The sequence below is a fragment of the Lytechinus variegatus genome, chromosome 7, assembly GCF_018143015.1.
Source record: "Lytechinus variegatus isolate NC3 chromosome 7, Lvar_3.0, whole genome shotgun sequence".
In the NCBI taxonomy this organism is placed as follows: Eukaryota; Metazoa; Echinodermata; class Echinoidea; order Temnopleuroida; family Toxopneustidae; genus Lytechinus; species Lytechinus variegatus.
The window spans coordinates 42,111,751-42,125,570 of NC_054746.1; the positions used below are offsets into that span (position 1 = coordinate 42,111,751).

Sequence of the window (13,820 nt, forward strand, 5' to 3'; positions counted from 1 at the left end):
AGGGGTGCTGGGGGCCCCCAGCAATATCTTTTTCTTTCAATGTCTTTTTCGTTTCCACACTTTTCCACACTGAAGAAAAAAAAAGGAAAAAGGGCAAGAAAATGAAAGGAAAATGGGTGAGATATATTATGTCAAAAAATCTGTTGTAGGCTAGCTTAGAAAAATAATTTGGCTAATTTTTTTAATTTATTTTGTATGTCTTTGTTACAAATATTTCTAGTTTTACAAAGTCCGTTAGGGTAGTGATGATCTTACATTGAATAATTAGTCAATCCTATATCTCCACTTTCTTGGGGCAAAAAAAAAAACTTATTATTCAATCAATTTATTATAATAAAAAAACCACCAAATGGATAGATGGCACCATTTGTTCTGCATTTGTATGACGACATGCAAAGAAAAAGTTTAACCAAAATATTGAAAAAATACCGTTACATCACACCTTTCCATCCGATTGCGATGAGTTGGGCTTGTTTAATTTTCCTTCATGTATTCAGTTCATATCCATTTCAGGCCGGAGTACCCCTGTAATTGAAATTGTTCCGCGCAATTCCAGGAAAATTATAGGTATATGCATTCACCAGAATCATGACTATTGAATGTAAAAGGGAAGTTTGAAAACAAACAAAATAATTTTTTGAAAATCCACGGATCCTTTATTCATGCTGCTTTATTGGAGGGCATGACAATGAACTATTGTCCCGGGTGAGCAAAACGAACCATTAACTTGGAGGGGGCTCAGCATTGCGTATGTTGGAAAATTTCTATTTAAAAAGGCTGGCAAAATTTGGGCCTTTTTAAACTAAAAATCTAATTTTGCGAGGGCAGAGCCCTCCAAGTCCCAGCCTATCTTAATGCCAATGGAAAAAATAAATATAAACCTCAAACCAAAATGAATATCCTCTCAAGCAATGATTTATCGACACAAAACATTATTTGTTATTGAAGATTTAGATTTAGATTGAGATTCATTTATTTCCGTTCAACAAAATAATATAATCGGAGTAACAATACAATACAGTCATGTTCAAAATAATACATAATAGTTCAAAGGCATTTCATAGGAAATATTGAAGTTAATTGAAGTTAAATTAACTTGTCAAGAAAAGCAGAGCTTTTAAAAAAAGGCTAGTCCCTAACTTAGTTCCATACTAATTAACCTAACCTATAGGCCTATACAAGAGACCTTGAAGGGCAGAAAATGGAATCAATTTTGAAAACAAAAAAACAAAACTAATGTAACTGGAACGTTATGAGCGAAAAAGTTTGGGCCTAACCCTGGTTAAAGCACAGTAGCTAGACACCCCCTCCCTCTCCATGTCCCTTAATTCTATTCCCCCTCTCTCTTTTTTCTCTCTCTCGTCCTCTCTCACACTATGTGTTTTATTCTCAAAGCCTGTAAACTATAACACATTTAAAAAAATCAATCATGTTCAGTTGAAATCTTCTTATCTCTCCCATGCAGTTAGATTGTAAGAGTGTGACTTGGCACACGTTTTATACTCATTTATGTATATGATAATAATAATTATTACCAAATCTCACATACATTTATATGACTCGTTATCATTATAAACACACATTTGGAAATCGGGAGCTGAAATTATAACAATATGCTAATCCAAGTTAGCCGAAGTAAATTATGACATTATCATAAACTTAAATCATTTATACATTGGTCTTATTCTACAATTTTACGTGTAACAGAGCCAAATTAGTAACGAATATATTTGATTTTGAAATTGAATTTATTTTGCATATTTCACATGTAAACATAATAATAATAATAATACAAAAGCAATAGAACGTCACAAGATTCAACATGACATATACATCAGACATGACATCATTCATTTGTATCAAAATAATACAGTGATTTGAAATCAAAGACAATTTTATTAATGTAAAATAAGAGGGAACCTGTTGTAAAAAATAATAAGCAACGCTTGTTCAGTCTGCATGAATTACACTACTTACAAATATATATCGACAATCGATATGCAAAAATTGAATGCATGTTTGATATCGTGAGCACATTGTATACAGACTTTTTAAAATAAATATACTTATGTTTTTATCATTAATAATTAAGAATTACAATACTTACAGGATATTTCCATTTAGACATTAATTAAACGCATTCCTCCGGTAGAATTTTACAAAACAAAACGCCCCTTTTTTTCTTAGTGATGTTTCTCATATCACTAGGAAGATAGGGCTTGAAAGGAACATTGATGGCTCCCCCTCCCCCCACCATTTTTTTTTATTTTGTTGAACATTCGAATTTCATCTTTTCGTTGCTTTGTATATAATAAAAGCGATAGTCAGAAATTGAAAAGCAATTATTGAATCAATGCGTCAACCGATTATTAATTAGTGAATTATCGGATGGTCTAATACCACTTGGTGAGTTCGTCCAACTTCACATAGTCTCAACCCATTTCGTCTACAATCAGTTCGTCTAATATCGAATTCGTCTTATTCCCAGGTGGTATAATAGCCAATTCATTTAATTCCCAGTTGGTCTAATGACCAGTTGGGCTAATTCTCACTTGGTCTAATATCCGATTCGTCTCATTCCCACTTGGTCTAATATCCATTTCGTCTAATGAGCAGTTGGGCTAAAACCATTTAGTATAATTTCCAGTTCGTCTAACACCACTTGGTCTAATTTCCACTTCGGCTAATTTTCACTTGGTCTTATTTACACTCCTTCTAATTGTCATGTATTCAGTTCATATTCATTTCAGGCCGGAGTACCCCTGTAATTGAAATTGTTCCGCGCAATTCCAGGAAAATTATAGGTATATGCATTCACCAGAATCATGACTATTGAGTGTAAAAGGGAAGTTTGAAAACAAACAAAATATATTTTTTGAATAGAGTCTTCGCTGAGGAGCATCAGATCAACCACCATATGAAAGATATCAAGAAAAAGAAACGTTCTCCCCGGCGGGGAATCGAACCCCGGTCTCCCGCGTGACAGGCGGGGATACTCACCACTATACTACCGAGGATTGACGAACACTTTGAGACATATCTGATTTAAGGATGGAACTATGAATAGATAGCTCCAGAGTTTAAGCATTTGTCACTAAGTGAGGCACTGAACTTGAAAATCCACGGATCCTTTATTCAAGCTGCTTTATTGGAGGGCATGACAATGAACTATTGTCCCGGGTGAGCAAAACGAACCATTAACTTGGAGGGGGCTCAGCATTGCGTATGTTGGAAAATTTCTATTTAAAAGGCTGGCAAAATTTGGGCCTTTTTAAAATAAAAATCTAATTTTGCAATGATTTTTTTTACATGTATGATATCAATAAATGAGATCATTTTCACCTTTATCCTTTCCTTTCGATTTCGGGGGGGGGGGGGGGGGGGGGCAGAGCCCTCCAAGTCCCAGCCTATCTTAATGCCAATGGAAAAAATAAATATAAACCTCAAACTAAAATGAATATCCTCTCAAACAATGATTTATCGACACAAAACATTATTTGTTATTGAAGATTTAGATTTAGATTGAGATTCATTTATTTCCGTTCAACAAAATAATATAATCGGAGTAACAGTACAATACAGTCATGTTCAAAATAATACATAATAGTTCAAAGGCATTTCATAGGAAATATTGAAGTTAATTGAAGTTAAATTAACTTGCCAAGAAAAGCAGAGCTTGTAAAAAAAGGCAAGTCCCTAACTTAGTTCCAATACTAATTAACGTAACCTATATAGGCCTATACAAGAGACCTTGAAGGGCAGAAAATGGAATCAATTTTGAAAACAAACAAACAAAACTAATGTAACCGGAACGTTATGAGCGTACAAGTTTGGGCCTAACCCTGGAAATAGCAAGGTAGCTAGACACCTCCCTCCCTCTCCATGTCCCTTAATTCTATTCCCCCTCTCTCTTTGTTTTTCTCTCTCTCGTCCTCTCTCATACTACGGGTTTTTATTTTCAAAGCCTGTAAACTATTACACATTTTTTGGGAAAAAAAATCAATCATGTTCAGTTGAAATCTTCTTATCTCTCCCATGCAGTTAGATTGTAAGAGTGTGACTTGGCACAAGTTTTATACTCATTTATGTATATGATAATAATAATTATTACCAAATCTCACATACATTTATATGACTCGTTATCATTATAAACACACATTTGGTAATCGGGAGCTGAAATTATAACAATATGCTAATCCAAGTTAGCCGAAGTAAATTATGACATTATCATAAACTTAAATCATTTATACCTTGGTCTTATATTGCAATTTTACGTGTGACAGAGCCAAATAACTAACGAATATATTTGATTTTGAAATTGAATTTATTTTGCATATTTCACATGTAAACATAATAATGATAATAATAATACAAAAACAATAAAACATCACAAGATTCAACATGACATATAAATCAGACATGACATCATTCATTTGTATCAAAATGATACAGTGATTTGAAATCAAAGATAATTTTATTAATGTAAAATAAGAGGGAACCTGATATAAAAAAAAATAAGCAACGCTTGTTTATTCTGCATGAATTACACTACTTACAAATATATATCGACAATCGATATGCAAAAATTGAATGCATGTTTGATATCGTGAGCACATTGTATACAGACTTTTTAAAATAAATATATTTATGTTTTTATCATTAATAATTAAGAATTACAATACTTACAAGATATTGCCATATTAAACGCATTCCTCCGGTAGAATCTTATAAAACAAAACGCCCCTTTTTTTAAGTGATGTTTCTCATATCACTTAGGGCTTGAAAGGAACATTGATGGTTCCCCCTCCCCCACCATTTTTTTTTTATTTTGTTGAACATTCGAATTTCATCTTTTCTTTGCTTTGTATATAATTACAGCGATAGTCAGAAATTGAAAAGCAATTATTGAATCAATGCGTCAACCGATTATTAATTAGTGAATTATCGGATGGTCTAATACCACTTGGTGAGTTCGTCCAACTTCACATAGTCTCAACCCATTTCGTCTACAATCAGTTCGTCTAATATCGAATTCGTCTTATTCCCAGGTGGTATAATAGCCAATTCATTTAATTCCCAGTTGGTCTAATGACCAGTTGGGCTAATTCTCACTTGGTCTAATATCCGATTCGTCTCATTCCCACTTGGTCTAATATCCATTTCGTCTAATGAGCAGTTGGGCTAAAACCATTTAGTATAATTTCCAGTTCGTCTAACACCACTTGGTCTAATTTCCACTTCGGCTAATTTTCACTTGGTCTTATTTACACTCCTTCTAATTGTCATGTATTCAGTTCATATTCATTTCAGGCCGGAGTACCCCTGTAATTGAAATTGTTCCGCGCAATTCCAGGAAAATTATAGGTATATGCATTCACCAGAATCATGACTATTGAGTGTAAAAGGAAAGTTTGAAAACAAACAAAATAATTTTTTGAATAGAATCTTCGCTGAGGAGCATCAGATCAACCACCATATGAAAGATATCAAGAAAAAGAAACGTTCTCCCCGGCGGGGAATCGAACCCCGGTCTCCCGCGTGACAGGCGGGGATACTCACCACTATACTACCGAGGATTGATGAGCACTTTGAGACATATCTGATTTAAGGATGGAACTATGAATAGATAGCTCCAGAGTTTAAGCATTTGTCACTAAGTGAGGCACTGAACTTGAAAATCCACGGATCCTTTATTCAAGCTGCTTTATTGGAGGGCATGACAAAGAACTATTGTCCCGGGTGAGCAAAACGAACCATTAACTTGGAGGGAGCTCAGCATTGCGTATGTTGGAAAATTTCTATTTAAAAAGGCTGGCAAAATTTGGGCCTTTTTAAAATAAAAATCTGATTTTGCAATGATTTTTTTTACATGTATGATATCAATAAATGAGATCATTTTCACCTTTGTCCTTTCCTTTCGATTTCGGGGGGGGGGGGGGGGGGAGGGGGCAGAACCCTAAAAGTCCCAGCCCATCTTAATGCCAATGAAAAAAATAAATATAAACCTCAAACCAAAATGAATATCCTCTCAAACAATGATTTATCGACACAAAACATTATTTGTTATTGAAGATTTAGATTGAGATTCATTTATTTCCGTTCAACAAAATAGTATAATCGGAGTAACATTACAATACAGTCATGTTCAAAATAATTCATAATAGTTCAAAAACATTTCATAGGAAATATTGAAGGTAATTGAAGTTAAATTAACTTGCCAAGAAAAGCAGAGCTTGTAAAAAAAAGGCAAGTCCCTAACTTAGTTCCAATAATAATTAACGTAACCTATAGGCCTATACAAGAGACCTTGAAGGGCAGAAAAATGGAATCAATGCTGAAAACGAACGAATGTAACCGGAACGTTATGAGCATATAAGTTTGGGCCTAACCCTGGAAAAGCACAGTAGCTAGACACCCCTCCCTCTCCATGTCCCTTAATTCTGTTCCCCCTCTCTCTTGTTTTTTCTCTCTCTCGTCCTCTCTCACACTACGTGTTTTATTTTCAAAGCCTGTAAACTATAACACATTTTTTGGGGAAAAAAATCAATCATGTTCAGTTGAAATCTTTTTATCTCTCCCATGCAGTTAGATTGTAAGAGTGTGACTTGGCACACGTTTCATACTCATTTATGTATATGATAATAATAATTATTACAAATCTCACATACATTTATTTGACTCGTTATCATTATAAACACACATTTGGTAATCGGGAGCTGAAATTATAACAATATGCTAATCCAAGTTAGCCGAAGTAAATTATGATATTATCATAAACTTAAATCATTTATACATTAGTCTTATTCTACAATTTTACGTTTGACAGAGCCAAATAACTAACGAATATATTTGATTTTGAAATTGAATTTATTTTGCATATTTCACATGTAAACATAATAATAATAATAATAATACAAAAACAATATAACATCACAAGATTCAACATGACATATAAATTTGACATGAAATCTTTTATTTGTATCAAAATAATACAGTGATTGAAATCAAAGACAATTTTATTAATGTAAAATAAGAGGGAACCTGTTGTAAAAAATAAACGCTTGTTCAGTCTGCATGAATTACACTACTTACAAATATATATCGACAATCGATATGCAAAAATTGAATGCACGTTTTATATCGTGAGCACATTGTATACAGACTTTTTAAAATAAATATATTTATGTTTTTATCATAAATAATTAAGAATTACAATACTTACAGGATATTGCCATACAGACATTAATTAAACGCATTCCTCCGATAGAATTTTATAAAACAAAACGCCCCTTTTTTTTCTTAGTGATGTTTCTCATATCACTAGGAAGATAGGGCTTGAAAGGAACATTGATGGCTCCCCCCTCCCCCCACCATTTTTTTTTATTTTGTTGAACATTCGAATTTCATCTTTTCGTTGCTTTGTATATAATAAAAGCGATAGTCAGAAATTGAAAAGCAATTATTGAATCAATGCGTCAACCGATTATTAATTAGTGAATTATCGGATGGTCTAATACCACTTGGTGAGTTCGTCCAACTTCACATAGTCTCAACCCATTTCGTCTACAATCAGTTCGTCTAATATCGAATTCGTCTTATTCCCAGGTGGTATAATAGCCAATTCATTTAATTCCCAGTTGGTCTAATGACCAGTTGTGCTAATTCTCACTTGGTCTAATATCCGATTCGTCTCATTCCCACTTGGTCTAATATCCATTTCGTCTAATGAGCAGTACATCTAAAACCATTTAGAATAATTTCTAGTTTGTCTCACACCACTTGGTCTAATTTCCACTTCGGCTAATTTGCACTTGGTCTTGTTTACATTTTCGTCTAATTGTCATTTAATCTATTGACTGCATGGTCTAATTTATACTTGGTCTGAATTCCATTTAGCCCTCTTGGTCTAATATCTCATTGGTCTAATGAACACATGGTCTAATAGCCAACGGTCTATTGACAAGCTGGGCTAATCGTTAAATTGGCTAATTTTCATTTCGTCTAATTGTTATATGGTCCAATGATCGTTTGGTCTAACACACTTGGTCTAATGTCCATTTAGTCTAATATAAAATCATTCATTATGATTTATTTGATCTAAAATTGACACATATGGTCATGGATAAATAAATACATCATGCATCAGTTAATACATGTCACCAGGATCCGAAGGGGGTAGAGCCGGGGTAGGGGTGGTGGCGGGCACAAAACCTCACCGTGAAGGACAACCGATGACCGATGACGCTCATCGAATAAATTATTTTAATCAAATATAATTCTTATAATTAGGCCTACATCGATTATATCTATGATGCTGAAAATTATATCATACTCAAAATCATTACATCACCGCATGCACATCGTGTGAACAATAAATTGGGGACCTTGTAGCTTATAATGGTCGAAGGCGTGGGGTTTCATCAGAATAACATTATTATGAAGAAAGGAACGAAAATATAATGTAATTGATTTTGTGGATTCGTATTTGGTAAACATGTTTATGTTTTTTTTTTATAATTATGTTATGCTCCATTACGGACAATACTTGAACTTAACAGAAAATAAGCAAATAGTTATGCAGTTTGGGGGATTCCAAAAGTTAAAAAGCTACTAGATCATGTAATTTTGTTTGGAATATTTTGTTAGTAGTCATTAATCTTATCTTCTCATTATTTTTTTCCTTCTATTTCTTCTCCTCCTCCTCCTTAAAATTGATGGGGGGGACAACGACCGTGCGATCCCTAAGATTATGAATGTTGTTACCAGCAAAATATTTGAAAAAAATGCAGTTTTGTATGTGGTACCAAGATCAGTATTTTTCGATGTCGCATGCATGTTTCTTTTCACCCTTATCTATCTTTTCGTTTTCCCTCTATTTTTCCATTTTCTTTCCCCTCCGTTTACCTTTTTTCCTTCTCTTTTCCTCCTCCTTTTCTCTTCCCTCTCCTTTCTTTTCCCTTCCTTTCCTCTGCCCTTTTCCTTTCGTTTTCTCTCTCATTTTCCCTCTCTCCTTTCTCTTTTGTTTTCATTTTCTCTCTAGTCAATTTCCCTTTTTTCTTTCCCTTCTTTCCCCTCTCCTTTCTTTTCCTTAATATTTTGTCTTCCCTTCCCCTCTACCTTGAATTCTTTCTTTGTTTCTCTCTTTCTCCCTTCCTTTCCTTCTTTTCCTTCATTTTCTTTCCCCTCTCCTCTCTCTTTTCCCTTCCTTTTCACTCTCCTTTCCTTTTTCTCTTCCCTTTCTCCGTAAGCTTCTGCTTTCTTTTTTTTCTTTCCCTTCTTTCTATCTCTCTCCCTTACTCTTTTTACTAAAGATGTAAAGTGCTCCAAAGGAGCATTTTGCATTCTTCAAATTTTGAAAGTTTCTCATCCAGTCACTATTAGCTTCCAACAATATTAGTCACTAACATAAATCTTTCAGGTCATTATACAAAATAAAAAATATTGCTCGCGCTTCGCGCTCGCAGTGGCTGTTGATTGAGATAAATAAATGATCTGTTCAATAAGATAACACGGAGCTTAAACATCCAGTGTTAATCTGTACAAATTATTCTTCTCCATATTTGAGTTTCATGTAATTTAGCGACATACGCATGCATGTTCATGATTAAAAGTGTTGATATTGAACATTTTTCAGCTCGCGCCACGCACTCGCGCTCATCAATAATATTGTTGAGTTATTTTATCATATATTATTTATTTTGTTTTATTTTGTTTTATTTACAGATACACATTATACTCGTAACAATATTCAAATTAATTACACTGAAAGTAATCCCCATACAATATCCAATATCAAATAAAAAAAAACCCCAACACATACACACATTAAAAAAAAGAGAGGAAAGAACACCAGCTAATACCTTAGGATTATCAAAAGAAATCAAGTTTCTGTTAAAAGACTCTTAATTCTCATTAGCTGGCGCTAAAAGAGAACACTAACACAAAAATACAGTTCAATAAATAACAAATAAAAATGACATTTGGAGACATAATTCGCAAATGCAGGTTTAGAAGGAAGGAAGAAAGAAAGAAAAATAGCGATGAAGAGAAGATTAGAAAAAAAGGAAAGAAAATAGGAATTAAGAAAACAAAAGCTGGATAAAAATGAAAAAGGAGAAATGGTGAAAGCAAATTCAGAAGAGAGGGTGAGAGTTTGAATGCACATGTCTCTCTCAGCCCTTGGAATCCAGAAGCGGGCAAAGCTATGAAAGCAAGTATATTTTAAGGCATTGCATCGGGCAAATTCCTGAGTAAATAATAATATATCTAGTTGCCTTTTCCTTGGGCATTGTAATGTTGTGGCATAATTTTATGCAAACAAAAAAGGCATTTAATCATAAAAGAAGTTGACAAGTAAACCAATCTATTGTATATCGGGTAGATGTTCGAAAATTGTCAATTGTTAGATACCCATCCTTTTTATGGTTACCAAAAGTGCTGATAACGTCCAGTGATAATATTAGGATATTGAAAGTTTTCAGCTCGCGCTTCACGCCCCCAATCATTTTATTAGGTGAGATGTCATCTTCACGAGTCACTGCAAATGATCCTTTACAATTCAGTTGGGCCTATACATTAAAAAAATTTAGCTCGCGCTTCGCTAGCGATTATTTTACCTAATAGGTAAAATAATGATAATAATGTCCACCATTGCCCCCCCCCATTAGCCCAACAAGTTTCAAAATCCTGTTGCCGCCACTCGTAATGTTTAAACCACTTTAAATTACCACTCATCATGCTCATAGGGTATCGGACTATCATCATACATAATAAATCGAGCGTCACACTCATGATGATTCTTTCTTTTAAAACATAGATTCAATTCAATTCATTTATTTTCTAGATGAAGAAACAGTTTTCAAAGCTGAGTGATTTCCTTTAGGGCATCGTCGGACATTGAGTCTTCTATTCCATTTTACTCTTAATATCCTTGGTGAGTGATATTAAGATTTCTTGTATTCTCTGATCATGTTTGATAATTCTTCTAGTCCTTCGTGCAAACCATCTCCAGTTGTGGCGCATGCGCCTTGGATATGCCAAGGATTCTGGGTAAGGTCGCGGAGTTGGAGCACGTCGATCAACTTAGTTACGTCATGTGCACCTTGAAAATAAGATGGAATGGAAATTGAATTAATAATACATATTTTGTCTTGTATTCAGTTCTTGCTCATACGTCCGATTTAAATGAAGAAAATAAAGTTTCCCTATCAGGCCTATGTGAGTCCTAATGATGTGTTGTTTGGAGCACAATTGAAATTATACCTAGTCAATCGAGAAATATATCCCGATACAGTTATACTCGTTCAAAAAAAGAAGAAGAAGAATTGTATAAAGGATGATTCATTTTTAAAAGCAAAGTGGCAAAAGGTTGAAAAAAATCTGAAAACGAAAAAGGAAATAATTATAGTTATATGAAAAACAGGAACCCTTTAATAGAAGTCTGTTGAATAGATCGTGTTTATGGGCATATAGTCATTTTGATAGAGCTATATTATCTCTATGGCATGGAACTATAGTAGCTCCCATGGCATGATTAGGGCAAACATCGGCCATAATAATCTGTTGGTTTCTATACAGGACACCTTTTCTCTCTGGGTCGTAATATTGCAAGGAAGAGCGAAAAGAAAACTGAAAAACATCATAGAACTTTTTAATCGTTTGTCGTATATAGTGTTCAATCTTTCTCATAACTATCTACTTTTATGATATTTGCCCATTTTGTTAATTTTAATTCATGTTGGTTGATTCGGGATGCGCAACCGCCCCTATTTTGTGAAGTTTATCAACAGCAACATAATCATCAGAAAATATTCTTCTGATCATACACGACGTTTTGTGTTTTAGTTTTGGTTCCTCTAGGGGGCCTCTCCCATATGCTGCATGCGAAAATTCAAAATTCGAGGGACCCCCCTCGGGATCGCTGTCCATGTTTAGTAAAACAAAAGAAAACATTAACATGTTCGTTTGTATACTACCCATTTTAAATGTAAAGTAGATATTTCTGCTCGTTGATTTGCATTTTTATATTTCTGACTTGTATGTTGAAAATAATGAAAAAAAAATGGCTTACCTGTCAGATCTTGTTTGTTGGCAAGGATTAAGATGGGTATATTTGCATCCATTTCATTAGCATACACCATATCGTGTAGTACCTCTCTGGCTTCAGAGAAACGCTCTTGATCTTGACTGTCTACCACAAAGATAAATCCTTTAAAATGGAAAACAATATTGAAAAAAATAATTAACAGACGAATGTAGAAACAAAGTAGGATATATGTATTCCAAGTCACTCAGCCTAAATGAAAATATACTAAAAATGACAACTACATAGCAACATCAATTTTCAACAAAACATTAAAGCCATGTTGTCCTTATTTACCTTGTGTTCCAGGGTAATAATGTTTCGAAAGTGGTCTGAGTTTATCAGAATATCCAATATCCCAGACGTCGAATGTTATCCCTGGTCCTGGTGTGATGGTCTCAATGTTGAATCCGATGGTCGGGATAACTGTCACTGTTTTATTCAGCTTTAGCCTGTATAGAATTGTGGTCTTTCCTGTTAATTTGATAGAATAATCATGTGGTATAATGTTATCGATTGATAATGTGAGCTTTATTCATAGAATTCCCATTGGTCGATCACGAGGGCTGAGAGGTAGCTATTTGGAATAAATTGCTCTCACTCTGTGGATGTCCGACCCCCCCCCCCATTTCCCCCTTATACTCTCAAGTGCAGATATCAAATAATCTGAAAGAGGGACCTGGCTATATATACTTTGTAAATTGTTGAAATATAAAGAAACAAGATTCGAGCCTCAGTATACCTGCTGCATCCAGACCAATCATTAACAGCTTTGACGGACTCTCCACAGACATGCACTCAGTGAACAGACAAGCAGAACCCATCCGAGATAGAATACAACCCATCTTTTATCTGAATCGTAATTAATATTAATCAAAACGCGAAACAGACTACCCTCTTATCAAAATGATATAGTCTTTTTCAAATGACTATGTAGTGAATGATATCGGCCTAGCATTTACCCGGGCTTTTACACCTTATAAATCAAAGAGGATGTACGATTATCGCACACACAACTTGGAAGCCTATCTGCATGATTCAGGCTGAGGTCTGACACGTGTAAGTTATGATGTTGCGGATATATAGGCCTAATTGTTCCCACGACTCATACGTTTATGGGAACAAGTCCGGTCGACTCAGAACAAGGAACGTGGACGGACACTTTTCTCCCCCCAAAATAGGATAAACTAATTTTTACAAAATGACATGCTAAACTTAAAGAAGAAAAAAAAAACTCACGAGGAGATTTTGCAGAGATAGCTGTACAAGCAGCAAATAAGCCCAAAAAAGTATAATCGGCAAGGCCTATAGCTGCCTGCTAAAAATATAGGAATTGAATATTGCGAACAAAATTATAATTCACCTACTCTATTGAGAGAAAATAGCTGAATGGATAAGAGGATCGGGATGCATATTGCAATATTTCGGGCTCGATATATATACTTTTCATGAAATAAGAATTTCGTTTGAGGGCATATATGGTCGACTTGTACTTAAAATTAATGCTCGCTTTTGTACAACGTTCTTGCAAGAAAATTGACTTTGTCATAATGCAGATCAGTACCAGGATTCGAAAAATAAAAATTAAACCCGATACAAAGGAGAACTGGGCCCCTTAGAGTTGCGATTGATCTGATCAAACTGAACTATGGAAAGCCAGCAACGCCCACGTCCAAAATGTATGCTTGTTCAAAATATTTTCTAACGTTAGATATGATGTATATGACATAAAATCATC

General features: G+C 34.4%; 1 protein-coding gene and 2 non-coding genes across 3 annotated transcripts; all 3 read right to left on the reverse strand.

Moving 5' to 3' along the window:
- Positions 1 to 2,945: 2,945 nt before the first annotated feature.
- Positions 2,946 to 3,017, reverse strand: TRNAD-GUC. Its single transcript has one exon. It is a non-coding gene; the product is annotated as a tRNA-Asp (tRNA).
- A 2,487-nt stretch (positions 3,018 to 5,504) lies between these two features.
- On the reverse strand, positions 5,505 to 5,576 carry TRNAD-GUC. The gene has a single exon. It is a non-coding gene; the product is annotated as a tRNA-Asp (tRNA).
- Positions 5,577 to 10,846: 5,270 nt separating this feature from the next.
- Positions 10,847 to 13,037, reverse strand: LOC121419341 (ADP-ribosylation factor-like). Its single transcript, XM_041613764.1, has 4 exons — positions 12,825 to 13,037; positions 12,380 to 12,556; positions 12,071 to 12,208; positions 10,847 to 11,101 (listed from the first exon to the last, which is right to left on the reverse strand). The coding sequence occupies exons 1-4, from the start codon at positions 12,925 to 12,927 to the stop codon at positions 10,944 to 10,946; spliced, it is 576 nt and encodes a 191-aa protein (XP_041469698.1). The 5' UTR covers positions 12,928 to 13,037; the 3' UTR covers positions 10,847 to 10,943.
- Between the last annotated feature and the right edge of the window lie 783 nt (positions 13,038 to 13,820).

What these genes read in the sequence shown, in the direction of transcription:
- LOC121419341 (XM_041613764.1), bottom strand. Translation starts at nt 12,927, where the DNA reads ATGGGTTGTATTCTATCTCGGATGGGTTCTGCTTGTCTGTTCACTGAG. An exon ending in GATTGGTCTGGATGCAGCAG is followed by an intron (nt 12,557 to 12,824) that starts GTATACTGAGGC and finishes TCAAATTAACAG; the next exon opens with GAAAGACCACAATTCTATAC. An exon ending in TTATTACCCTGGAACACAAG is followed by an intron (nt 12,209 to 12,379) that starts GTAAATAAGGAC and finishes TCCATTTTAAAG; the next exon opens with GATTTATCTTTGTGGTAGAC.